Source organism: Watersipora subatra, chromosome 7 (genome assembly GCF_963576615.1).
Source record: "Watersipora subatra chromosome 7, tzWatSuba1.1, whole genome shotgun sequence".
Taxonomy (NCBI): Eukaryota; Metazoa; Bryozoa; class Gymnolaemata; order Cheilostomatida; family Watersiporidae; genus Watersipora; species Watersipora subatra.
In genome coordinates, this window is record NC_088714.1 from 945805 (window position 1) to 972897 (window position 27093).

At 35.2% G+C, this 27093-nt stretch overlaps 2 protein-coding genes across 2 annotated transcripts in view; one reads left to right on the plus strand and one right to left on the minus strand.

The window, feature by feature from the left end:
* The window catches only part of LOC137400517 (kelch-like protein 2), a 36107-nt gene extending 14954 nt beyond the window's left edge, over positions 1 to 21153 (minus strand). Inside the window, exons 1-2 of the mRNA XM_068086844.1 lie at positions 21018 to 21153; positions 1448 to 2624 (exon numbers count right to left, since the gene is read on the minus strand). Of these exons, the coding sequence (XP_067942945.1) occupies positions 1448 to 2612 (1165 nt within the window). The 5' untranslated portion in view covers positions 2613 to 2624; positions 21018 to 21153. The remainder of the gene's footprint in view (positions 1 to 1447; positions 2625 to 21017) is intronic.
* Positions 21154 to 21335: 182 nt separating this feature from the next.
* On the plus strand, positions 21336 to 25593 carry LOC137399708 (uncharacterized). Its single transcript, XM_068085910.1, has 5 exons — positions 21336 to 21443; positions 22359 to 22555; positions 23321 to 23437; positions 23606 to 23687; positions 24642 to 25593. Exons 1-5 carry the CDS (start codon positions 21336 to 21338, stop codon positions 24816 to 24818), a joined length of 681 nt encoding a protein of 226 aa, XP_067942011.1. The 3' UTR covers positions 24819 to 25593.
* Positions 25594 to 27093: the final 1500 nt, after the last annotated feature.

Sequence of the window (27093 nt, forward strand, 5' to 3'; positions counted from 1 at the left end):
AGTGTTTATGTTCCCTTTGAATTTAGTGTTCATGTTCCGTTTGAATTTAGTGTTTGTGTTTCCTTTGAATTTAATGTTTATGTTTCCTTTGAATTTAGTGTTTGTGTTTCCTTTGAATTTAATGTTTATGTTCCCTTTGAATTTAGTGATTATGTTCCCTTTGAATTTAGTGTTTATGTTCCCTTTGAATTTAGTGTTTGTGTTTCCTTTGAATTTAGTGTTTATGGTTCCGGTGAATTTAGCATTTATGTTCCCTTTGAATTTAGTGTTTATGTTCCCTTTGAATTTATTGTTTGTGTTCCCTTTGAATTTAGTGATTATGTTCCCTTTGAATTTAGTGTTTATGTTCCCTTTGAATTTAGTGTTTATGTTCCCTTTGAATTTAGTGTTTATGTTCCCTTTGAATTTAGTGTTTATGTTCCCTTTGAATTTATTGTTTGTGTTCCCTTTGAATTTAGTGTTTATGTTCCCTTTGAATTTAGTGTTTATTTTTCCTTTGAATTTAGTGTTTATGTTCCCTTTGAATTTAGTGTGTATGCTCATTTTCATACTTTATGTTTTCTCTCAGCTGTCAACCATTTGCTACCTCCTCCCACTGTTGTATACATTGGAAATATCATACACCACATAGAAAGTAGGACAACTATAGTTTCCTCAACTCAAGTTTTGTGTTTGCTCTATGATGACATACCGTACATGTTTTCAGTTCGTGCTATTGTAAATACATCTTTCTACTTACGATCGTAAAACATGCATTCTGAGCTAAACAACCAAAACAACAAAACCCACTTTTCTGACCACCATTCTCCTTTGACCTCCATCACTTAGTCTCATCTAGATGACCAACATCGATGGTAATAAACAAACATACCATTCATAGTTTTTATTCATATTTCTCTGTTCCTCTTTTCCTTTATGGTTACTTTTTCTATTTAATGTGCAGCAATTAATTCTAACATGTTAGACATTCTAACTTGTTACAAGTTTTAACCATATTTTATAACTTATACAAATATTATATCCGATTTTTGTGGAGGCTTGGATCGAATTAGGGCATGGCTCGGAACGGATTCGGGTATTTATACAGTGAAACACGTTCCTACTTACAAAATGGCTTCTAGAACGAATTAACTTTCATAAGCAGAGGTTCTACTGTACTTCAAAATCAAAAATTTCTGATCTGACATTTACTCACAATCGCAACTCGACACTACATTTTAATCAGATAACAATGCAACCTACATCCCTTTAAGGCTAGGCTATCTTGTTCACAATCTTTCTTATTGTTACATTGTCTGAAACAAAACATTGCTCACCTATTACTAAGATTGTCGCTATGCTTATTTTAAGCAGACAACGAAGTATAACTACATGATGAATGAAGATGGCTGAATTTATGAGTGTTTTAAGAAAAAGCCGATAAAAGCAACAGAGAATAGTGAATTACCGGCAGGAATGACCTGCAACTCAGGGCAGGCGAGTGGCCTCTGGTCTCCAATAGCTGGATTGAAACATTTCAACCGAATGAATGCATCATGATCGAACCCTCCATAGTGTTCCAAAGAAATAGTGTATAAACAATTGTCTATAGTGACCGCCCCACAGGTTTTATGTTGAACTGCATCAGTGTAAAGGCTATACATTTCTGTTACTCCAGCCTTTTGTCGACAAGCTAGAATCTCATGTTTTTTGTTTCCGCTACTAGCTAGGACAATAACAAGCGACGGCTCTCTACTACGGATTCTGTTCTGAACCGTGGAGTCATTAGGTTTTACAGAAGGAAAGTTCTCATGAGACCGAAGAGCTGAAGTGATGAGAGAGGTTATTGCTGGAGGATAATGAGATCTGTGTTGTAGTTCTTGTAATGCATCTAAAGACATTAAACCAAATCTCACATTGCTCAGTAGCCTGACGGCCATTGCTTCCTGTTCTTCCACCATATTATGGTCGATCTCAAAGTCTTCCTTTTTGTGGGATAGCCAAGTTTCTAACAGTGACAACAGTTCATATTCTGAACCAACAGCAAGACAATCTTGTGAGACAATATCTATCAATTGTAGGAGTTCCAAACCGAGGTATAGACTGGACTGGCGGGTGAGATCAAGGAAATGCTCTGCCAACTGTCTAGTAAAGCTCTCAAGAGCTTGAGTCAGACAGTACTTGGTAGCGAGCTCTGCTAATGTCTCATAGTGTTCTAAGTCAAAAGAGCTGGTGAGCCAGCTTGAGCAACGATCAATCAATGATGCAATCTGAAGATGACTAGACGCGTTGAGAAGATCGTCAAGATTTCCTGGTGAGATCTCAACTCTACCAGTATATATGAAATCTATGACAGCTTTGATTGCCATTTCATCGATTCCTTCAAGACAAACTTGGTTCATCTGAGATTCGCGCATGCAGGTAGTACCTTCCAGCAAGGCTTTGAAATAGTCCGAGTGTTCAATTAACACAGAACTGTGAACAGGGTACTTGCAACCATGACTGATTATAATAAAGTCTGTTCTTCCATTGCTAAGACAATCCTCTGATAGCTGCGCTGATCGCATAGTTTTTGATTTTAATGGAGGTTCATCTTCATCAACTAACTTTGGTCGGGCAGTTTGTGAGTTCATTTTGTTGTCCAACTAAAAGATAGGAACAAGTTTAAAAAATGTAAATCAGAAATTTTACCAGCCTAACACATATATGGAAACATTTATCAGTCATTCATTTAGTAGGCAGTTATCATATAGTTGGAATTATTGAAGATATATTTGATACATATAATACCTTACCAGAGGGAAAAACCTCACACGGTATGTATAACTTGAAAGCACAAACAGCTGAACGGGTTTAATGGCTTTCAATGTATGATCTATTACATGATCAAAAACTTTGCTTGCAGTTGAATATTAATAAAGATGAGGATTTATTTAAAACAAGAAAAAATGCTTAGTGCAGAAGCAGTGCATGCATAAAATAATTATAATACAGTCAAACCACAATATATGTTAGTCAGTTCTAAAAATTTTCTGTACATCGAAACTATCATAGAGTCAAGCAAAGATTTTTATAAAAATACACCGTAATTTTACTAAATTCACTCTACAGCTAAAAATCTTAACAATAACTATTACTATATAAAGCATTAAAACAAATACATTATATGAAATTATCAAAAAAACTAAAAAACACTAAATTATTTATTATATATAAGATACCAAATGAAGAAAGGATAAATAATAAAAGATCTTATTAGTACTTGGCTTTTAAATCAAAGATGGATGAACAGAGGTTGTGATAGAGATATAGAACTGGACCTTTTACATCAAAGATGGATGAACAGAGGTTGTGATAGAGATATAGAACTGGACCTTTTACATCAAAGATGGATGAACAGAGGTTGTGATAGAGATATAGAACTGGACCTTTTACATCAAAGATGGATGAACAGAGGTTGTGATAGAGATATAGAACTGGACCTTTTACATCAAAGATGGATGAACAGAGGTTGTGATAGAGATATAGAACTGGACCTTTTACATCAAAGATGGATGAACAGAGGTTGTGATAGAGATATAGAACTGGACCTTTTACACCAAAGATGGATGAACAGAGGTTGTGATAGAGATATAGAACTGGACCTTTTACATCAAAGATGGATGAACAGAGGTTGTGATAGAGATATAGAACTGGACCTTTTACACCAAAGATGGATGAACAGAGGTTGTGATAGAGATATAGAACTGGACCTTTTACATCAAAGATGGATGAACAGAGGTTGTGATAGAGATATAGAACTGGACCTTTTACACCAAAGATGGATGAACAGAGGTTGTGATAGAGATATAGAACTGGACCTTTTACATCAAAGATGAATGAACAGAGGTTGTGATAGAGATATAGAACTGGACCTTTTACATCAAAGATGGATGAACAGAGGTTGTGATAGAGATATAGAACTGGACCTTTTACATCAAAGATGGATGAACAGAGGTTGTGATAGAGATATAGAACTGAACCTTTTACATCAAAGATGGATGAACAGAGGTTGTGATAGAGATATAGAACTGGACCTTTTACATCAAAGATGGATGAACAGAGGTTGTGATAGAGATATAGAACTGGACCTTTTACATCAAAGATGGATGAACAGAGGTTGTGATAGAGATATAGAACTGGACCTTTTACATCAAAGATGGATGAACAGAGGTTGTGATAGAGATATAGAACTGGACCTTTTACATCAAAGATGGATGAACAGAGGTTGTGATAGAGATATAGAACTGGACCTTTTACATCAAAGATGGATGAACAGAGGTTGTGATAGAGATATAGAACTGGACCTTTTACATCAAAGATGGATGAACAGAGGTTGTGATAGAGATATAGAACTGGACCTTTTACATCAAAGATGGATGAACAGAGGTTGTGATAGAGATATAGAACTGGACCTTTTACATCAAAGATGGATGAACAGAGGTTGTGATAGAGATATAGAACTGGACCTTTTACATCAAAGATGGATGAACAGAGGTTGTGATAGAGATATAGAACTGGACCTTTTACATCAAAGATGGATGAACAGAGGTTGTGATAGAGATATAGAACTGGACCTTTTACATCAAAGATGGATGAACAGAGGTTGTGATAGAGATATAGAACTGGACCTTTTACATCAAAGATGGATGAACAGAGGTTGTGATAGAGATATAGAACTGGACCTTTTACATCAAAGATGGATGAACAGAGGTTGTGATAGAGATATAGAACTGGACCTTTTACATCAAAGATGGATGAACAGAGGTTGTGATAGAGATATAGAACTGGACCTTTTACATCAAAGATGGATGAACAGAGGTTGTGATAGAGATATAGAACTGGACCTTTTACATCAAAGATGGATGAACAGAGGTTGTGATAGAGATATAGAACTGGACCTTTTACATCAAAGATGGATGAACAGAGGTTGTGATAGAGATATAGAACTGGACCTTTTACATCAAAGATGGATGAACAGAGGTTGTGATAGAGATATAGAACTGGACCTTTTACATCAAAGATGGATGAACAGAGGTTGTGATAGAGATATAGAACTGGACCTTTTACATCAAAGATGGATGAACAGAGGTTGTGATAGAGATATAGAACTGGACCTTTTACATCAAAGATGGATGAACAGAGGTTGTGATAGAGATATAGAACTGGACCTTTTACATCAAAGATGGATGAACAGAGGTTGTGATAGAGATATAGAACTGGACCTTTTACATCAAAGATGGATGAACAGAGGTTGTGATAGAGATATAGAACTGGACCTTTTACATCAAAGATGGATGAACAGAGGTTGTGATAGAGATATAGAACTGGACCTTTTACATCAAAGATGGATGAACAGAGGTTGTGATAGAGATATAGAACTGGACCTTTTACATCAAAGATGGATGAACAGAGGTTGTGATAGAGATATAGAACTGGACCTTTTACATCAAAGATGGATGAACAGAGGTTGTGATAGAGATATAGAACTGGACCTTTTACATCAAAGATGGATGAACAGAGGTTGTGATAGAGATATAGAACTGGACCTTTTACATCAAAGATGGATGAACAGAGGTTGTGATAGAGATATAGAACTGGACCTTTTACATCAAAGATGGATGAACAGAGGTTGTGATAGAGATATAGAACTGGACCTTTTACATCAAAGATGGATGAACAGAGGTTGTGATAGAGATATAGAACTGGACCTTTTACATCAAAGATGGATGAACAGAGGTTGTGATAGAGATATAGAACTGGACCTTTTACATCAAAGATGGATGAACAGAGGTTGTGATAGAGATATAGAACTGGACCTTTTACATCAAAGATGGATGAACAGAGGTTGTGATAGAGATATAGAACTGGACCTTTTACATCAAAGATGGATGAACAGAGGTTGTGATAGAGATATAGAACTGGACCTTTTACATCAAAGATGGATGAACAGAGGTTGTGATAGAGATATAGAACTGGACCTTTTACATCAAAGATGGATGAACAGAGGTTGTGATAGAGATATAGAACTGGACCTTTTACATCAAAGATGGATGAACAGAGGTTGTGATAGAGATATAGAACTGGACCTTTTACATCAAAGATGGATGAACAGAGGTTGTGATAGAGATATAGAACTGGACCTTTTACATCAAAGATGGATGAACAGAGGTTGTGATAGAGATATAGAACTGGACCTTTTACATCAAAGATGGATGAACAGAGGTTGTGATAGAGATATAGAACTGGACCTTTTACATCAAAGATGGATGAACAGAGGTTGTGATAGAGATATAGAACTGGACCTTTTACATCAAAGATGGATGAACAGAGGTTGTGATAGAGATATAGAACTGGACCTTTTACATCAAAGATGGATGAACAGAGGTTGTGATAGAGATATAGAACTGGACCTTTTACATCAAAGATGGATGAACAGAGGTTGTGATAGAGATATAGAACTGGACCTTTTACATCAAAGATGGATGAACAGAGGTTGTGATAGAGATATAGAACTGGACCTTTTACATCAAAGATGGATGAACAGAGGTTGTGATAGAGATATAGAACTGGACCTTTTACATCAAAGATGGATGAACAGAGGTTGTGATAGAGATATAGAACTGGACCTTTTACATCAAAGATGGATGAACAGAGGTTGTGATAGAGATATAGAACTGGACCTTTTACATCAAAGATGGATGAACAGAGGTTGTGATAGAGATATAGAACTGGACCTTTTACATCAAAGATGGATGAACAGAGGTTGTGATAGAGATATAGAACTGGACCTTTTACATCAAAGATGGATGAACAGAGGTTGTGATAGAGATATAGAACTGGACCTTTTACATCAAAGATGGATGAACAGAGGTTGTGATAGAGATATAGAACTGGACCTTTTACATCAAAGATGGATGAACAGAGGTTGTGATAGAGATATAGAACTGGACCTTTTACATCAAAGATGGATGAACAGAGGTTGTGATAGAGATATAGAACTGGACCTTTTACATCAAAGATGGATGAACAGAGGTTGTGATAGAGATATAGAACTGGACCTTTTACATCAAAGATGGATGAACAGAGGTTGTGATAGAGATATAGAACTGGACCTTTTACATCAAAGATGGATGAACAGAGGTTGTGATAGAGATATAGAACTGGACCTTTTACATCAAAGATGGATGAACAGAGGTTGTGATAGAGATATAGAACTGGACCTTTTACATCAAAGATGGATGAACAGAGGTTGTGATAGAGATATAGAACTGGACCTTTTACATCAAAGATGGATGAACAGAGGTTGTGATAGAGATATAGAACTGGACCTTTTACATCAAAGATGGATGAACAGAGGTTGTGATAGAGATATAGAACTGGACCTTTTACATCAAAGATGGATGAACAGAGGTTGTGATAGAGATATAGAACTGGACCTTTTACATCAAAGATGGATGAACAGAGGTTGTGATAGAGATATAGAACTGGACCTTTTACATCAAAGATGGATGAACAGAGGTTGTGATAGAGATATAGAACTGGACCTTTTACATCAAAGATGGATGAACAGAGGTTGTGATAGAGATATAGAACTGGACCTTTTACATCAAAGATGGATGAACAGAGGTTGTGATAGAGATATAGAACTGGACCTTTTACATCAAAGATGGATGAACAGAGGTTGTGATAGAGATATAGAACTGGACCTTTTACATCAAAGATGGATGAACAGAGGTTGTGATAGAGATATAGAACTGGACCTTTTACATCAAAGATGGATGAACAGAGGTTGTGATAGAGATATAGAACTGGACCTTTTACATCAAAGATGGATGAACAGAGGTTGTGATAGAGATATAGAACTGGACCTTTTACATCAAAGATGGATGAACAGAGGTTGTGATAGAGATATAGAACTGGACCTTTTACATCAAAGATGGATGAACAGAGGTTGTGATAGAGATATAGAACTGGACCTTTTACATCAAAGATGGATGAACAGAGGTTGTGATAGAGATATAGAACTGGACCTTTTACATCAAAGATGGATGAACAGAGGTTGTGATAGAGATATAGAACTGGACCTTTTACATCAAAGATGGATGAACAGAGGTTGTGATAGAGATATAGAACTGGACCTTTTACATCAAAGATGGATGAACAGAGGTTGTGATAGAGATATAGAACTGGACCTTTTACATCAAAGATGGATGAACAGAGGTTGTGATAGAGATATAGAACTGGACCTTTTACATCAAAGATGGATGAACAGAGGTTGTGATAGAGATATAGAACTGGACCTTTTACATCAAAGATGGATGAACAGAGGTTGTGATAGAGATATAGAACTGGACCTTTTACATCAAAGATGGATGAACAGAGGTTGTGATAGAGATATAGAACTGGACCTTTTACATCAAAGATGGATGAACAGAGGTTGTGATAGAGATATAGAACTGGACCTTTTACATCAAAGATGGATGAACAGAGGTTGTGATAGAGATATAGAACTGGACCTTTTACATCAAAGATGGATGAACAGAGGTTGTGATAGAGATATAGAACTGGACCTTTTACATCAAAGATGGATGAACAGAGGTTGTGATAGAGATATAGAACTGGACCTTTTACATCAAAGATGGATGAACAGAGGTTGTGATAGAGATATAGAACTGGACCTTTTACATCAAAGATGGATGAACAGAGGTTGTGATAGAGATATAGAACTGGACCTTTTACATCAAAGATGGATGAACAGAGGTTGTGATAGAGATATAGAACTGGACCTTTTACATCAAAGATGGATGAACAGAGGTTGTGATAGAGATATAGAACTGGACCTTTTACATCAAAGATGGATGAACAGAGGTTGTGATAGAGATATAGAACTGGACCTTTTACATCAAAGATGGATGAACAGAGGTTGTGATAGAGATATAGAACTGGACCTTTTACATCAAAGATGGATGAACAGAGGTTGTGATAGAGATATAGAACTGGACCTTTTACATCAAAGATGGATGAACAGAGGTTGTGATAGAGATATAGAACTGGACCTTTTACATCAAAGATGGATGAACAGAGGTTGTGATAGAGATATAGAACTGGACCTTTTACATCAAAGATGGATGAACAGAGGTTGTGATAGAGATATAGAACTGGACCTTTTACATCAAAGATGGATGAACAGAGGTTGTGATAGAGATATAGAACTGGACCTTTTACATCAAAGATGGATGAACAGAGGTTGTGATAGAGATATAGAACTGGACCTTTTACATCAAAGATGGATGAACAGAGGTTGTGATAGAGATATAGAACTGGACCTTTTACATCAAAGATGGATGAACAGAGGTTGTGATAGAGATATAGAACTGGACCTTTTACATCAAAGATGGATGAACAGAGGTTGTGATAGAGATATAGAACTGGACCTTTTACATCAAAGATGGATGAACAGAGGTTGTGATAGAGATATAGAACTGGACCTTTTACATCAAAGATGGATGAACAGAGGTTGTGATAGAGATATAGAACTGGACCTTTTACATCAAAGATGGATGAACAGAGGTTGTGATAGAGATATAGAACTGGACCTTTTACATCAAAGATGGATGAACAGAGGTTGTGATAGAGATATAGAACTGGACCTTTTACATCAAAGATGGATGAACAGAGGTTGTGATAGAGATATAGAACTGGACCTTTTACATCAAAGATGGATGAACAGAGGTTGTGATAGAGATATAGAACTGGACCTTTTACATCAAAGATGGATGAACAGAGGTTGTGATAGAGATATAGAACTGGACCTTTTACATCAAAGATGGATGAACAGAGGTTGTGATAGAGATATAGAACTGGACCTTTTACATCAAAGATGGATGAACAGAGGTTGTGATAGAGATATAGAACTGGACCTTTTACATCAAAGATGGATGAACAGAGGTTGTGATAGAGATATAGAACTGGACCTTTTACATCAAAGATGGATGAACAGAGGTTGTGATAGAGATATAGAACTGGACCTTTTACATCAAAGATGGATGAACAGAGGTTGTGATAGAGATATAGAACTGGACCTTTTACATCAAAGATGGATGAACAGAGGTTGTGATAGAGATATAGAACTGGACCTTTTACATCAAAGATGGATGAACAGAGGTTGTGATAGAGATATAGAACTGGACCTTTTACATCAAAGATGGATGAACAGAGGTTGTGATAGAGATATAGAACTGGACCTTTTACATCAAAGATGGATGAACAGAGGTTGTGATAGAGATATAGAACTGGACCTTTTACATCAAAGATGGATGAACAGAGGTTGTGATAGAGATATAGAACTGGACCTTTTACATCAAAGATGGATGAACAGAGGTTGTGATAGAGATATAGAACTGGACCTTTTACACCAAAGATGGATGAACAGAGGTTGTGATAGAGATATAGAACTGGACCTTTTACATCAAAGATGGATGAACAGAGGTTGTGATAGAGATATAGAACTGGACCTTTTACATCAAAGATGGATGAACAGAGGTTGTGATAGAGATATAGAACTGGACCTTTTACATCAAAGATGGATGAACAGAGGTTGTGATAGAGATATAGAACTGGACCTTTTACATCAAAGATGGATGAACAGAGGTTGTGATAGAGATATAGAACTGGACCTTTTACATCAAAGATGGATGAACAGAGGTTGTGACAGAGATATAGAACTGGACTAACTTTAACTAGGTAAACTTAAAATTACTTATATTTTGTTTTAATATTTACCATTTTGTTTTATCGGTAACTATCATGCCCAGCCTCGCCAACCTGACTATTTCAGGCTTTCTTTTCATCGCATCATTTTCACATTCTACCTGATGATAATTACTAGACAATTTTATAGATTTTTCCTAGAATTGAGTTAACTATATTTTTTCATGTTATAATTTTTTTTAATTTCAAGGATAGTATTGCTATCTTTCTTATTCACCACAACTGCCACTGACAACAGTCTTCTTGGCAACCATTATTTTAAAGGTATAAAATGAAGATCTAAAACACAGTTTAACACTATTCTAGCAATGTGGAGCCAAACTATGCGAAAGTTAACTGCGTACATATGTATTGATTTACAAAACGCCAATGTTTCAACCACAAAAAAAACTTTGGATGATCTATGATGGAAATCAGAGGCTTTTGATACAATAGATCACTCTATCTTGATTAAGCTAAAAAAAATAATTATTTATCATTCAAGTTTAGAATTGATTCAAAATTATCTATCTAATCGTCTTCAAAGCGTTATACTATCTCAGAAAACATCCCAACCTTTAGTAATTAAATGTGGAGTACCACAAGGATCCATCCTTAGACCAACACTACTTTTAATATATATAAATGATATTGTAAAGAGTACTGATAAATTTAAAACTACCTTGTTTGCTGATTATACTAACCTATTTTATATCGCTAAAAACTTGAATAAAGATATAACTATCATAAACAGAGAGATAAAAAAATTTTAAAAACAAAATTAAAAACAAAAAAATATAAATTTTTTATGACGCGATAAAAAATTGGTGTGATCAAAATTAACTAACATTGAATGTTGACAAGACTAATTTCATAGTTATTCAAAACCCAAAAAATAAATTTTGATTAACAAAAACATTTCCATGAATGGAGAAAAACATACAAATGACGGATAGCATAAAAATTTCAGGCTTCACAATAGATAGTACACTAAACTGGTCAAGACACATAGAACTATTGAGAAAACAACTGCGACAAAGCTGGCCTTATTGATCTTACCAGAAATGCATCTTTTGCTTTTATATAATATCTAATTAACAGTAGAATAGTTAATTGCTTGGAAGCATGGGAAAATGCTACAATGAGCTACTTAAACAAAATTTTGGTCATCTAGAAGCGGTTGCTTAGAATAATATATAGCATGAAAACTTACATCTATATATATATCTCAAACTAAGTCGTCTGTGGATCTGTCATTCCAGCTATAGCGCACGCTGATTATTTTACCAATGCGGCCCCGCGTTACAACGCCCCTGTTGAGAAACATTTTTCGTAAAGTTCGATTACTATATCTGGGATCAAGGCGAATTCTTCTCGCATGGACAATTATGCTGCCCCCGTATCTATTATCTATCGCCATATATATTAAAAGATATATGTCGCTAAACTCGTCATTGCGAGTTATCCGTTATCCAATATCCGTTATAATAAAAACGATTTGTAAAATCTTTGTTAAAAGTTTGAAGTTTACTAAAGTACATACTAAAACTTCCTTCAAGTATGTGTTTAGTAAGCTAAATTCTTTTAAGTTAGATTCAGTGTTTATGTTACACCGCTGTCTCGAAAGTAAAAACTCTCCACGAAGTACATTGTAATGCTATGTTTTCTTACAGATCATAACCACAAAATGCACTTAAGTCATTGTAGGTACCTATAGTTATTAAGATTAACGCAGTCTTTTGGTACTATCTTTTAATGATGATGATTTTTACCACAAGGCGATTGCATTAGATAATGACTATGGGTTTCTATACCACTCTATGTTTGTCGATAGCCTACATTTATCTATTATATAAATGGCAATCCGTGTGTGTGTTTGTCCACCTTATGGAGCGGTCTTTCCTTTTTTCGTCGTACGATTTTCGGTCGTACGAAGCGAACTGAATTAATATGAGGAGTAAATACCGTACTTTCGGACTATTAGCCGCTATAGTCTGGTGGCCACAGGGTATTATCGTGTCAACAGATGGCAGAAGATGAGGTCTATGGTAGCTTAATACTTTTAGCATGTTTTTAACCTGCGGTCTTTCTTTCTTTCGATTCGGTCGTACGAAGCGAACTGAATTAATATGAGCAAGTAGTAAAATTACTTTAGTAGTCAACATTAATAGTAAATTAAATAAAATTTACTACTCATTAGTTTTTTTAATGAGTAGTGAATTTTATTTAATTTACTATTAATGTTGACTATTAATTTAATTTTACTACTTGTTCATTTAATTTACTACTCATTAAATAAATTACTGAGTAGTAAATTACATATAATTAATATTTACTGCCAACGTGTACCGGGAAGGTCACATGAACATTTGTTTCTTGCGGCCACTGGAAAAACGTTCTCGCCTACTAAATTTCTACTTCAAAAAGATAATTACTTCTCATTCAATGTTGTATTGTCTATGAATTGCCACACCTCCTCTACATACCGGTAACCCTTTCACAAATTTGTACAAATTTAGCTTTCAGCCTACTGCCAGCCATTTTACCGATATTGCTTCATGATATGTATACAATATTTTTTCAATTTGAAACTCCATCTAGAACGTTTGTTTTGGTTATATATTTCATTTTGCCAACATGCTAACAAACACTGCTATGCAAAAAATTCATTGTATCTATACTTTGTGCACTGATAAAGCAATGCGAAGCTACGAAACTAAAACGAACCTCTACAATGTTCCTTATTTTTACAAAACTATTACTTTCACCACCATCCGAGTTAGTGCTGTTATTGCTATTTTAATTATCTGTGTAATCACAAAAATCTGAATCGGCTATAATGTCATCAACATAAGCAAGTATTTGTTTTTTTCAACTCGGGAGACACTTACAAAACTTACACAAAAATTGTTCGCTTTCAAGTTGGACATTCCCAAATAAATATATAAAATTAAAGTTTAGGCTAATTTTAAAGAGAAATCTTTGAACAACATTGTCACTACCATAAAATTCCTAAAGATCGTTGGTTATGTTATCAAGGAATAATAAAATTCAATTACTTTTCATTCAAATTCAGCCATTTTGCCGATATTGCTTATGTAGCTTCCTATATATTGCTTATGTACTTGCCGATATTGCTTACATGTAATCAATATTTTTTTCAATTTCAAACTATCTAGAATTTTTTGGTTATATATTTTATTTTGCCAACATGTTAACAAATACTGTTATGCAAAAAATTCATTGTATCTATACTTTGTGCAATGATAAAGCGATAGGAAGCTACGAAGCTCAAACCATTCTCTACAATGTTCCTTATTCTTACAAAGCTATTACTTTCACCACCATCAGAGTCAGTGCTGCTATTGCTATTTTAATTATCTGTGTAAAATTTAAATCGGCTATATTGTCATCAACATAATTATTTGTTTTCTAACTCGAGAAGCACTTACAAAACTTACACAAAAATGTTTGTTTGTAAGTTGAAAATTCCCAAACATAGATTTAAAATTAAATTTTAAGCTAATTTTATAAAGAAATCTTCGGACAACACTGTCGCTACCATAAAATTCCTAAAGATCGTTGGTTATGTTATCAACGAATAATAAAATTCAGTTACTACGCAATTACTGAGAAAGCCGCAAAAATGCGTCTACGGCAGTCGACCATAGAAAATGCATAAATGCGTCAACGGCAGCGAAAGTGTTATTTGCCACTGTTTGTGACAGTAAACATGTTCGTTCCTTCCTTTCTGAGTTACTTATACTTGTTTCCAGCTACGAGTACTACAGAATTACAGAAATTGCACGGGTACTGCTACTGCATTTTACCCACTAAATTTCTACTTCAAAAAGGTAAGTACTTCTCATTCAATGTTGTATTGTCTATGAATTGCCACACATCCACTTCTTAAAAATGTTGGATTTGCAACTGTTCGTGATACTAAACATGTTCATTTCCTTCCGTATCTGAATTATTTTTACTTTTTTTTCAGCTACGAGTACTACAGAACTACAGCTACTACAGAACTTGCACGGGTACTACGAGCATTGCAATAGGCGACGGTGAGAAGAAAGAGATCAGGGTATATTACAAAAAAGCACACCGTCTCATTCACTTTTCGAAACGCTCCCGATTGAAAATATACCTCAAATAGCCTAAAAACCAGAAGTTTTACCAATTAAAACACTGACCTCTTGAAGCATTACGATGCCTCCCAAAAAGCCTACTCTACTGCGAAAACACAAAAACAAATTGATTCCCGTAGAGAAAAAGACCGAATTTGCAAAGCAGCAGCTAGACGAGCAGAAACTGCTGAGCAAACACGGCTACGACTAGAACAGGCCAGAACTGCTACTGTAGCTGCTAGAAGTGCAGAAACTGCAGAGCAAACACAGCTATGCCTACAACGAAACAGAACTGCTACTGCAGCTGCTAGAATAGCAGAGACTGCTGAACAAACACAGCTACGTCGAGAGAAGGCCAGAATAGACACTGCAGCTGCTACAAGCGCAGAGACTGTTGAGCCGATCCAGCAGCAACTCAAACTGCTCAGAGCAGCTGCTACAGCTGCCAGACGTGCAGAAATCACTGAGCAGATGCAGCGGCGACAAGAACATGATGCACTAGCTACAGCAGCTGCTCGGCAAGCTGAATTTCTAGAGCAGACGCAACGGCGACAACAGCAAGATGCACTAACTACAGCAGCTGGTCAGCCAGCTGTACGTTGCCTACTCAAGGGTAGGCACAAGCCGAAAACTGTTTGTTCATACACCCAACAGAAAAACAAAAAATGTTTATCCGCTAGTGTTGCGTTAATTAAATTAACAATGTGGTATTGTTATGTCATGCTTGCATTGAATTAACATTACGTTATTGTTATGTCATGCTATGTCCTTCATGTTCTGCTATACCTACATATTATCCACATGCAGCATTTTCTAACATATCTTTCAGTATATACATGCATATATTTTCATGCATTCGTTTTCCTTATTGTATCTCATAAAAAGGCTATCATGTTGGCATTGTTTTATTATTGTAAGGTGCAAATGCTGTATCTGCCTTAACAGCATACTGTCTGTGGTGTGATACATGTAAATTTTACTGATAGCAAATTTTATCGACACAACCACATTACTAGTACACTGTTACATATGGTACATACTATGTAAAAACACAGGCTATAGACAAAGAACTGGTGAGCCCTGATTAGTCTTTTAATCATGTAGGAGTCTCCATTCAATAAATGCTGGTGATAGCAAAATATTTTGTAGAATTTCTTAAAACATGCAAAATATTTCAATACCGGCAGTTTGAAGAACTTCAGTTTGCCTGGCAATGTCAATTTCATTATCAGTTTTCTGTACAAAATTAGGAAAACTCCGATTTGAGTGGTTCACGACTGATGCATTGTAGACTAGCTGTCAAACACATTGCAGATTTCCATTGTTCTCCCCAACATTATTGAAATGTATTATTGACAGGGCAACAAATTCAGTAAACTGCATATTTGGAGTTGTTTTACAGTATGAAAGACAACTCTCAATAAACCTCTTGCAGTATGTGAATCTATTTCCGTAGACGGGCAATGCAGCTAGAAGCCTATATTTTCGCATGCCAGTCTTGGCATGCCAATTTTTGCATGCCATTATTGAAACAAACTGAAATCAAATAATTGTATACCAAATAATTTTTTATTGTAATCGTTGCGAAATAGACTAGGCCTATATTAAGCCATTACTTGCTAATGATTTCACATTTACATACCTTTACATTTTTATTTTCCTTTTTCATTTATTTCAACGGAACACTTCTTTCAAGTTATGAAATTTTAAACTTACAGACTTAGTTTGAAAACTTCACAGTTGTTTTATTTATTTTTAATTTAGTTGTCCTACACAAAACCTTTTTCTCATGATACAAAGTTTAAAAGTTACAGTTGTTTGACAAAGTTTGAAAACCTTCAGTTGTTTATATTTTCTCTCTTAATTTATTTCAACTACACAAAACACGATAAATCTCTCATGATATGTAGTTTGAAAGTTAAAATGGCAAATGTTGTTATAATTATGTTAAATACAAATCAACTTTCTGTCCAAAGACTTTTTTATTACCCGGGCAACGCCGAGTAGCACAGCTAGTTTTCTTATAAAAACTCCTTTGTTTAAAAGATCTCACGTTTTGCCTATACAACAACCATACCAACTAAGAATATGTCTTTTAGCCTTCACACAATTTAAATCTCTAACTAACTTGTCAACTCGCCATTCGTTATTTTTATTACTCTTTCCACCCTTCTTTTCTACTGGTGGCCATAGACGAGTTGCCTATCGTGTGTTATCAGTATGGAATTCCTTGCCAATTTGGCTAAGGAAAATTGATAGTCATGATGGTTATTGCTGCTTTGAAGCAGTACTTGCTAGACTCTCTGGAATAAATTTGTTCTGATTTCTTTAGCTTAGACTATTCATGTTTTATTCTTTAACAATCTCATCAGTTAACTCGGGCTCTGCGCCTCGAATAGCCATGCTACTGCGCATATGGGCCCTCATTGCACTTTGCTTTTTCTATCATCTTGTTGTGTTTTAATGTAAAATCAAACAAACAAATCACATCAGATGTTGCGGTACAATAGATATTTGCTCAATTCTTATATTGCATGTTGATACACTTGCATATTAACCCTTTCATCGGGTAAATGTTTCCGAAAAACGACCAAAAGTCATGTAATTTTTTGTTGACAATTCAATAAAGTTGGTATTCTATGAACATACATGACTTGAACTGAAATTTACTGAATGGTTTTGGATGTGATGCTTTCTATTGAAGTAAGTTACTTTGTTTGGAGCTATTCACAAACCCTTGTTATGATAGTCTAATAATTGCCTTTCATCACTCCACTGTAGCACTTTCCCATAAATGCAGTTTGGACTGTGGTTGCAGAACTCCAATTTTTGCATGGGTATACTCGCAATACTATAAGCTTCTACCAATTACTTCCTCCTTGCTTAGTAAAAAAGAGGAAGTAATCAAAATACTCTAACAGTGGAGTATTAGCAGGTAGTGTGAAGTTGGGCCTTGAGTGAGAGGAGAAAATTTGAGCCTCTAGAATAATTGTGAGGCTACAGCTGTAACTGGTACAGTTTCCCCTCACTACGCTGATCAATAAATGTTATTATAACATCAAACTCCTTACTGCAATCAGCTTAAGTGTAAACATTAAAAGAGTATCTGGTAGCTTATTTATATTTTGTATGATCGATCACACCAGGAAGAATGTGCTTAAATATTTCACAGTGCCTTTTTATGTCTCTGGCTTTCATTCATACTTTGTGTCAAACTACTAGTAGTAATTCTACTTCACTAACTAACATATAATTTGCACATTATAATTTTAGAAGGCTGTTGAATGAAAGAACTATAAGAATTCGTCAAATTGAAGCATGTAAGTCAAAGTGAAAAGTGGGTTCACCAGCATTCCGCTGTGCAATGCAATACGCAGACAATTTTAACGAGTAAAAATGAGTGAATAAACGAAATTTACTACAAAAATCTTAAGCATTGCAAAAATTTATTAAAATTAAAAAACCCAATTTTTAAAAAAAAAATTATTATTTTCCAACCCAGCTTTAAACATACTCTGGTTGGGCCAGCGATATGAATGATCATTGACCAATGGCTAAATTTATAGCAACACTTGGTGGAGATTTGATTAACTGGAAAACTTGCAAACACTAGACTGTAGCGATTACTTCTTACAAAGCAAAATACTTGGCCCTAAGTAAGTGTACAAAAAAGGCATCGTATCTGAAAAACTAGCTTTTTACTCAGTCTACCGGTTGAAGAAAATACTTTTTTATACAACTGAGGTGCGTTAACACTAGTTGACAGTGCTACTGTGCTAGTAATCATCACATCTGTGCAAAACTTATTGATGTGCTTTGTCAAAAAGCAAACTATTATTGGCTGTCATCACATTATGCCTACCAACAATCACCAGCTGCCCACCAAAATCCTCACAAAGTAACTACTCCGGCTAATTCACACACATACTCCAGATTGAAGAAATGTGTTGAATGACAATCTGCGGTATCACTACAGACTACTAACCTTCGTTGCTTATCTTTGAGTCTAAATACTATACGTGAACATTGATTACGTTTGGGCAATCAGTTTATATGTATGCTATGTCTAACACCCAATTTGTATTTTTCGTTGCAATCTTCTAAATAGTTATCGTATTTCTATCTTGTCTAGCTACATCACGCAAACCAGCGAAACCATGGGCCGTCTTGCTTCGAGCGGCTGCTTTTTTGAGGAATATTAGCACGCTAACGACCATTCTTTTGCATGGTCGTTGCAAGGCCACTGAAAACTCAAAAACTATTCATGCAGTGATCCTGGACTTTCAAAAGGCCTTCGATAAAGTTCCACACAAGCTTTTACTCATCAAACTACGTCAAATCAAAGATTTAGATCCTGCCATTGTTAACTGGATACAGGACTTTCCAACTAACAGATCCCAAAGAGTGGCAATAAAAAACACGCTATCAGATGAGCTACCAGTTACATCAGGAGTACCTCAAGGTTCGGTTCTTGGACCAACACTCTTTTTGGTGTATATTAACGACTTACTCCAATGTGTCACCTGTAATGTGAGCTTATATGCCGATGACACACTACTATACTCCACAGTTAATAATAACCAAGACATAGAGAAATTTCAGACAAACATTGATGCTCTCCACAAATGGTCAACTGAAAACATGATGCCATTTAACACCACAAAATGTGAAGTTGTTGTTTTTAAATAATAGACTACAACAGCTACCATCTTATACTATTGGAGGAAACCTACTCAACTGCGTGCAAGAAATTAAATATCTTGGGGTTACTATACAGTCTGACTTGAAATTTTCAAATCATATAGCCTCTAAAATAGCCTCAGCAAGTCAAACACTTGGCTCTATTAAATACACCTTACATCAAGCACCTCAATGTGCCAAGCTTCTTGCCTACCTAAGTCTGTGCCGTCACATATTAGAGTACGCAGATGTCCTCTGGGACCCTGCAGACAAGGCATCTTGTCACAGACTAGAACTTGTTCAAAACAAAACTATAAGATTTATCAAAGGAATAAAAGGTCGCCATGGTGTAACAGAGGGAAGGAATGATTTGTGACTACAGTCCCTTAAACATAGAAGAAAAACCCACAGAATTTCTCTCCTGATGAGAATTCTCTCAAACGAGGAAAGACACAAAATACTATCATCAGCATATGACGAAATAACAAACAATAGAACTTTAACTACAATGCACACAAGATCTGCGGAGAGAGGAGAACCTGCCTCAATATATGCCTCTAAACAGTTGTACTACAACAGCTTTCTACCCAGAAGTATCCGAGACCTAAAAATAGGGCAGTAATCTCATAATGCCCAAATCCTAAAATAAATGATTTCAAATAAATGTTGTAATTAAAACAGCCAAATGCTGGAATATTGATAGTGCATAAAGTATTCATGACCAAATCTATCAACAATGAGGCACTCAAAACCCTTATACCACTAGGTAGTTTTTTAGAGTGTTCTAAATTATCTGAGGTAAGAGGTAAGTATCTTTATTCCCATTCCGCATGATTTCTTCTAGATAGAGTATTAAATTACTTACTCTTACCTCAGACTATTACCTCAGAGGAGGCAGAACTTCTTAGCGATTTAATTTAAATCTAAAGGGAAGCCTCTATTTATTGGGTTTGTTTTAAGTCAGGGTATAATTTGGAAAGCAGCACACTGCTGCTTAAGATGATTGAGTTTTGGTTGTGTGCCCTCTGATGTCTCGAATCGTTCGAGGCAAAAAGCTATTGTGGTAGATATTTTTGTTTGTTGTTACAGAGTTAAGTTCTCCCCTGGGAACGGCTGGGAGAACATATTTCCCTTACGGCTGGGAAACATATTTCGTTCACATATATATATATATATATATATATATATATATATATATATATAGCAAAACATGTCTCTATTGCTGCCTGCGTTCTTTATGCAGAATCATAAAATATACTTAAGCGGTTGATAATCTTAGTGTGCTTACCCCCGAAACCCTTCTCATTTTGACCATGGATCAAAAGCACCTGTGTTCTATGCAGTATATTTTGACATGTGGTCCTAACTTACATGACTAAAAGAAAACATTATTGAAACACAAACTAACGTTAATAAACGTATGAATGTAAGTTTCCTTACATGTTTAAGCCTTTCTAATTGTCGATGCTTGTAAATTCTCACATAAAATGTTATAGTCGGCTTGTGGAATGGGCAAAAGGTTTCGACCAGTAGCACGTTTTACATCTTTGTTAAAAAGTATGTACGTATATGTGTTTTTGGCAAATTGTCTCTATTTGCGTCGCTTTAACAGTGCTTCGCGTTATCAAAACATAAAGTGTCAGACTAACAACTAGAGCGTAACAGCTCGCATCCAAGATTTATGGCCAAATATCGCGTGCTCGTATTGTACTTTGGACTAATGTTCTTTGACATAAAAGATAGACAATTTGTTTCAAAATGGCAAGGCCCACCCAAACGGACGCGCTTTTGCTTGCGCAAACTGTATCGTATGCTGCGCTGTCGATTACAGAGTTGTTTGTAATTATTTCGTTGAGAACTACTCAGGTGATTTGAATTGCTAGTTTATTTTATTAATTGATTTAATTTTTTGACGTAGCCTTTTAACACAAAACAATACGAGCCACGCCCCCAATATGTGATTCTTATACGTGTATATATATGAGCAATCATTGTGGTAATCTCTTACATATGTGGTAATATTGTACAATATGTTCTCTACAAGATACCATAGTAAGTAAACTAACTAAAAGCAGTGTACAAAAAAATTATTCGTTTGTTTTGTGCATATTACATTTGAGTAATCACAAATTGTTTATTTTTAGTTCAACGAAATTTTGTTATTGAATGGGTATGTTTGAACTTTCAACATATATTTATGTTTAAAACTATTATAGTACTAAAAATTGATTAATAATAGTGAAATTACACGTAGACACAGTTTTGTAAAGTATCATGGGAGAAATCTTCGGTAGCATTTGAGATAAGGACGGAAAATTGGTTGCTTATAAATCTATGAAAGACAATTTAATTGTGCTTGCTAAAAATAAAAAATACTGTTGTGTGCCAACGAAATAGTTATGGCAAAACTAGAGTACAAACTAAAAATATAGTAACATAAATAGCAACAAAAATTAAACAAGTATCAGAAAACTAGGATAAAATTAAACCCCAGACTCCTGATGAAATTTTTTATAAAGTACATGGTTTTTATTGATCTACATGTATTATTTCAAACAACAGCTGTGAAGCATTTAGGAGTGAGTTAAGTTAGGATGTCATTGCAAAGCAGCTATACAAGAAACAGACGAACACGATGATATCAAATTTTAAAATATTACTTCACTAACATGCACTAAAATCCATATAATTACTACTTGTCATATTATGTTACTAGTATACTAAAATAGCTTGCCTATTTTCAAGTTTAAAAAATTTATGTGTATATGTTATAATTGTTAGGATAACCTCGGTGGAGACTGCATACTCTTTGCTGATTTCAACTTAACGGATAAAGCTGTTAATCTCAGTGTAATAAATGAATCAAAGACATGTGATTTTATAGTCTACACAAGCATCATTGAAGAATGCCTTGTTGTCCTCCTGTGTTTATACCATATGTACATGTTTCATAAGTCTAAGCGGGATACATTAGTGGGGTAAGTATTGTACATTTATGATAGTAGTTTAACATTTGATTAGCTTTTGCAAACCTTAAGAATTAGATGCAAGCTTTAAGAATGTTGTGTTAGCATTTTCTTAAGCATTGTCATTGTCTTGAGTTTGAACCTACGACTATTTGTTTTCAGGCAAGTTAGTTTTTTGATTAAAGAAAAACTTAGATTCTGCAAAAATTGTAAATGTATTGTTGCAATAAGTGGTCAACTGACAAATTCAACTCAAGTCTTTTTGCGTTGCTGTCTTGTCGAGTCAAAGCTGCTTGATAGAATTAATAATTCACCTGAATACATCATCAGTAAATGGCAGACACATAACACTTGTACTCATGACTTTTTATAGTGTCAGTCTTATATTAATTTTTTGGATTTGGTGCTATATATAGCTTTGTAATGCATATAAGAGGTTTTAAATTCAACTTTAAATTTTTGCTTTACAGGTGCTTGATGTGCTGAAAGATAACTATACTCAAATGGCAGAATCGATTTTCAATTTTAATACATGGAGATCAAATATTAAAATTTTAGTAAAAACAATATTTTTAAGACAGTTACGCCCTAGACTTAACATTGCACATTCTTGTCTATCTTAGTATACCCATGATGCATCTGAAGGACTGCTCCTTTACTATCACAATCAGATAGAGTGTTTAGGGATCCTATCAACCTGACAGCCAACTGTAGGCTGCTGTCAGCTATTGGTTTCCACTTCCAAATATGTAATGCATTTTAATTGAATAACTTTAGAGAAGCTCTGATAGTCAAGCCTGCACTTGTGTTTACATTCATTTGCGGAGTATTTGGGTTCATCTTGGCTGGTACAGCATCTGCAGGCTTCTTATATACAGCCCATTGGTTTCCAACGTAAGTAGTTTTATCAAATTAGTTGAATTTTAGGAATTTTGATATTTAATTAGGAATAATTGGAATATTATTGGCTCTCTATAACTATCTGAGGTGGAACAGCAATATTTGCACTGTTGCGTGATTAACCCATTGAGAGTGAGATAGGCAAATATAGAAATATTTTAGATTCTATTTGCTGTCTGATCCTGATGTTTGGAAAGACCGTGAAAGTTCCAATAATTTGACAATAAACACACAGATTACTCAGGTATGTAATAAACTAAGTAAGATACTGCCTCTGGTTTAGAGTCCTCCCAACTTAGCAGCAGAATTAACAGAAGATTTCACAAGTTTACTATGTTGAGCGAGAATAAGTGTAATTTAACTGAGTCAATGTGGTTAGCTCAAAAAAACCTTTCAATTGTTTAGAAGTACTATTCGAGTTTTGTTCAGAACTCTGGAGGAAATCATATTTATCTGTATGAATACATAAACAATTGTAATTTGTTATATGTCATAGCCAGCTTTGGCTATGTATCGAGCCCTTCGTCTTTGCTTTTAGTTAGTTTGATAAAAATATTAGTTCCACTAAATGTAATGTGACTTGATGGAAGCGTAGCGCGACATCTGTTGAGAAGTTGTTGAACACAAAGCCTTAGTTTAAAAAGGTGAAGAGGACACATGCGCTTTTGGAGGGTTTTGGGCCGCTATATTGGTGAATATTGGCGAGCAGCTATGATTAAGGTGCTGACTCATGATCAGTAGATCTGTGGTTAGACAACTACCGTTAGTGGTGTTGGGACGAGCATTCAATTATAATAGCTTCGGCCTGACGGGCTGCCTGACATCAGTTCAAAGACTGTAGACTTTTGTAAGAAAGCCCCTAGTGGCTTTCTCACAGGGGTAGCAGACTAGTAAATTCATGGGTTTTTCCTTGGGAAAAAATTGGACTAATAATGTTAACGACAAACCAACTTCATTGCGCAAGACTGCGCATGATTTTCAGTGACTGCAACAGAAGTAGTTGTTGATTATTGTCTTCTTTTGTCATTTGAGAGCACAACTCCAAAATATATCAGTTATGACAGTACTTGCAACAAACATAAATTGTACTCAGTCATATTTACCAGTTGGTAGCAAACTAGAGTAAAAAAGCTGACGGTGGTTTGTTGCAATAGGTATTTGCATTAACATAGACTGAAGTGCTGCATTGTATCTACAGGTGTCGTTATGGATATGTTGCTGTCTATGGATAGTCATACTGGCCATGACAATAGTGCGGTACTTTCACCAGAAGAGACTGGTTACAGCTAAGCAACATGCTGCCATCTTGTTAGAGCATTCAAGAACAAATTCAGATGAAATTTTGTATGAGACAAAAAGAAACTATAGAAGTTAATTTGTTTGAATTTATAGAATGCAATTACACCTACTTACAGGTGATTCCTTTCAATAGACAGTGCTATCTATCACTAGATACGGGTATCTCTATGACTAGATGCAGGTGATATCTAGATATTCATTACTAGATACAGGTGAACCATGCATACAGGTGACCCATGCATGCAGGTGACCCATGCATACAGGTGACACTTGCATACAGGTGACCCATGCATACAGGTGACACATGCATAAAGGTGACACATGCATACAAGTGACACTTGCATACAGGCGACCCATGCATACAGGTGACACATGCATACAGGTGACACATGCTGTGTTGACAAACAAGTTTCTGGCAAGTGTAATACTTTTAATATAAAACATTTAGTTCAGCACCCATTTCATTATTCACGTGCTGAACTTAGAGATATATGTGTGATTATGCGTGTTCCAGATTGCTATGTCTATACTTAAAGAACAACCCTATAGGTTCGATATTATATTTTTCAAATTTTTAGGACCAAAATTTACATCTCTACAAATGACCAAATTTTTTATTTTTATTGAATTTTTCTACAATTTATTTAAACTGTCTTCTTTGTCCATCCTTTCAATAAGTTATATTTAATTATTAAGGAATATCTCTGTTGCTCTACATATTTGAATACTGCATAATCATAAGTGATATTAGTTGGGCTTATCACTTTTTGCCTTGTTGATTTGTTTCTGTTATACAGCATTTGCTGTTCCTTTCCTTGTTGAGTTATTTTGATTTTCAATAAATGATTTTGACTTTCCATACCAATAATTTGTATCAGCACTCTGATCTTATAGGACAGGGGTTCGAAACCAGGAAGGGAAATTTTGAATATACAAGGGGAGAACAGAGAAGTGTCTGATTTGATAAATTTTTGTCTTGTAGTGCTGTTGGGTTTCATCATTTAACATTTTCGTTTTATCTATAACACTAATTGCTAATAATGAGTCAGAACCCAGATATATGTGAACACATCCATCCAGATTTTGCTTAGATAGTAAGTTAACCTAAGTCATAAACCAATTTACTGCCATGCCGAAGGTCATGTATTGTTGTATGCGTACTGTATAGAAATTAATAATGTTGTCATATGTTTAGATATGTACAATAAAATGTGATTATAATTTGTATTGGTTGTTTTTAATCATGTGAGTTAAAAGTGTGTGGAATCAAATTTATGAAAAGGCATAAGGGGAACTGAATGAAAAAGGTTGGGAACCCCTGCCTTAGGACTTGTGTTAAGTAAGAACTGTAGTCTTCCTTAGCCTGGCAGAATTTTTTCCAGCACATGTAGTATTTCAGTAGCATTGTGAGTGTAGTGTAGCAGTAGTATATCGATCATTTAGTTTATTGACTCTCGTGTCCTCCTTTTATCAATCAACATTCTGTTTAAATAATTTTTGTATGGCAACACATTACACGTCATTACTTTTGTGTGTACAGTACAGTCAGTACTATTGATCTTTACAATCATACACTCATTTTGTGGGTTTGGGACAATATACAAAGAAGTAATCCATGACTAAAATAGTGATATAACCCTCTGCGTAATTGTTTTTAATCATTTACTAATTTGTCAAACAGGATTATGAAACTATAGTATTATAGTATTAATATAATATAACTATAATATTATATTACCTAAAATATAAAAATAAGGTATACTGAGTGTAGGGTATACGAAGAGTAAAGTATGCGGAGTGTAAAGTATACGGAGTGTAAGATATACGGATTGTAAGGTATACGGAGTGTATGGTATACGGAGTGTAAGGTATATGGAGTGTAAAGTACACAGAGCTGTAAGGTATACGGAGTGTAGGGTATACGGAGTGTAAGGTATACGGAGTGTAAGGTATACAGAGAGTAAGGTATACGGAGTGTAAGGCATACAGAGAGTAAGGTATATGGAGCATAAGGTATACGGAGTGTAAGGTATACAGAGTGTAAGGTGTACAGAATGTGAGGTATACGAAGAGTAAGGTATATGGAGAGTAAGGTATACGAAGCTTAAGGTATATGGAGCGTAAGGTATATGTAGCGTAAGGTATACGGAGCGTAAGGTATATGTAGCGTAAGGTATACGGAGCGTAAGGCATACAGAGTGTAAAGTACACAGAGCTGTAAGGTATACAGAGAGTAAGGTATATGGAGTGTAAGGTATACGGAGTGTAAGGTATATGGAGTGTAAGGTATACAAAGTGTAAAGTATGCGGAGTGTAAGGTATACGGAGTGTATGGTATACGGAGTGTAAAG

Bases quoted from the DNA above. Each gene is read 5' to 3' on its own strand.
- LOC137399708 (XM_068085910.1), top strand. From the start codon at position 21,336: ATGGCAAGGCCCACCCAAACGGACGCGCTTTTGCTTGCGCAAACTGTA. The intron at 23,438-23,605 runs GTAAGTAGTTTT...GAAATATTTTAG, and splicing joins ACAGCCCATTGGTTTCCAAC to ATTCTATTTGCTGTCTGATC. The intron at 23,688-24,641 runs GTATGTAATAAA...TTGTATCTACAG, and splicing joins TAAACACACAGATTACTCAG to GTGTCGTTATGGATATGTTG.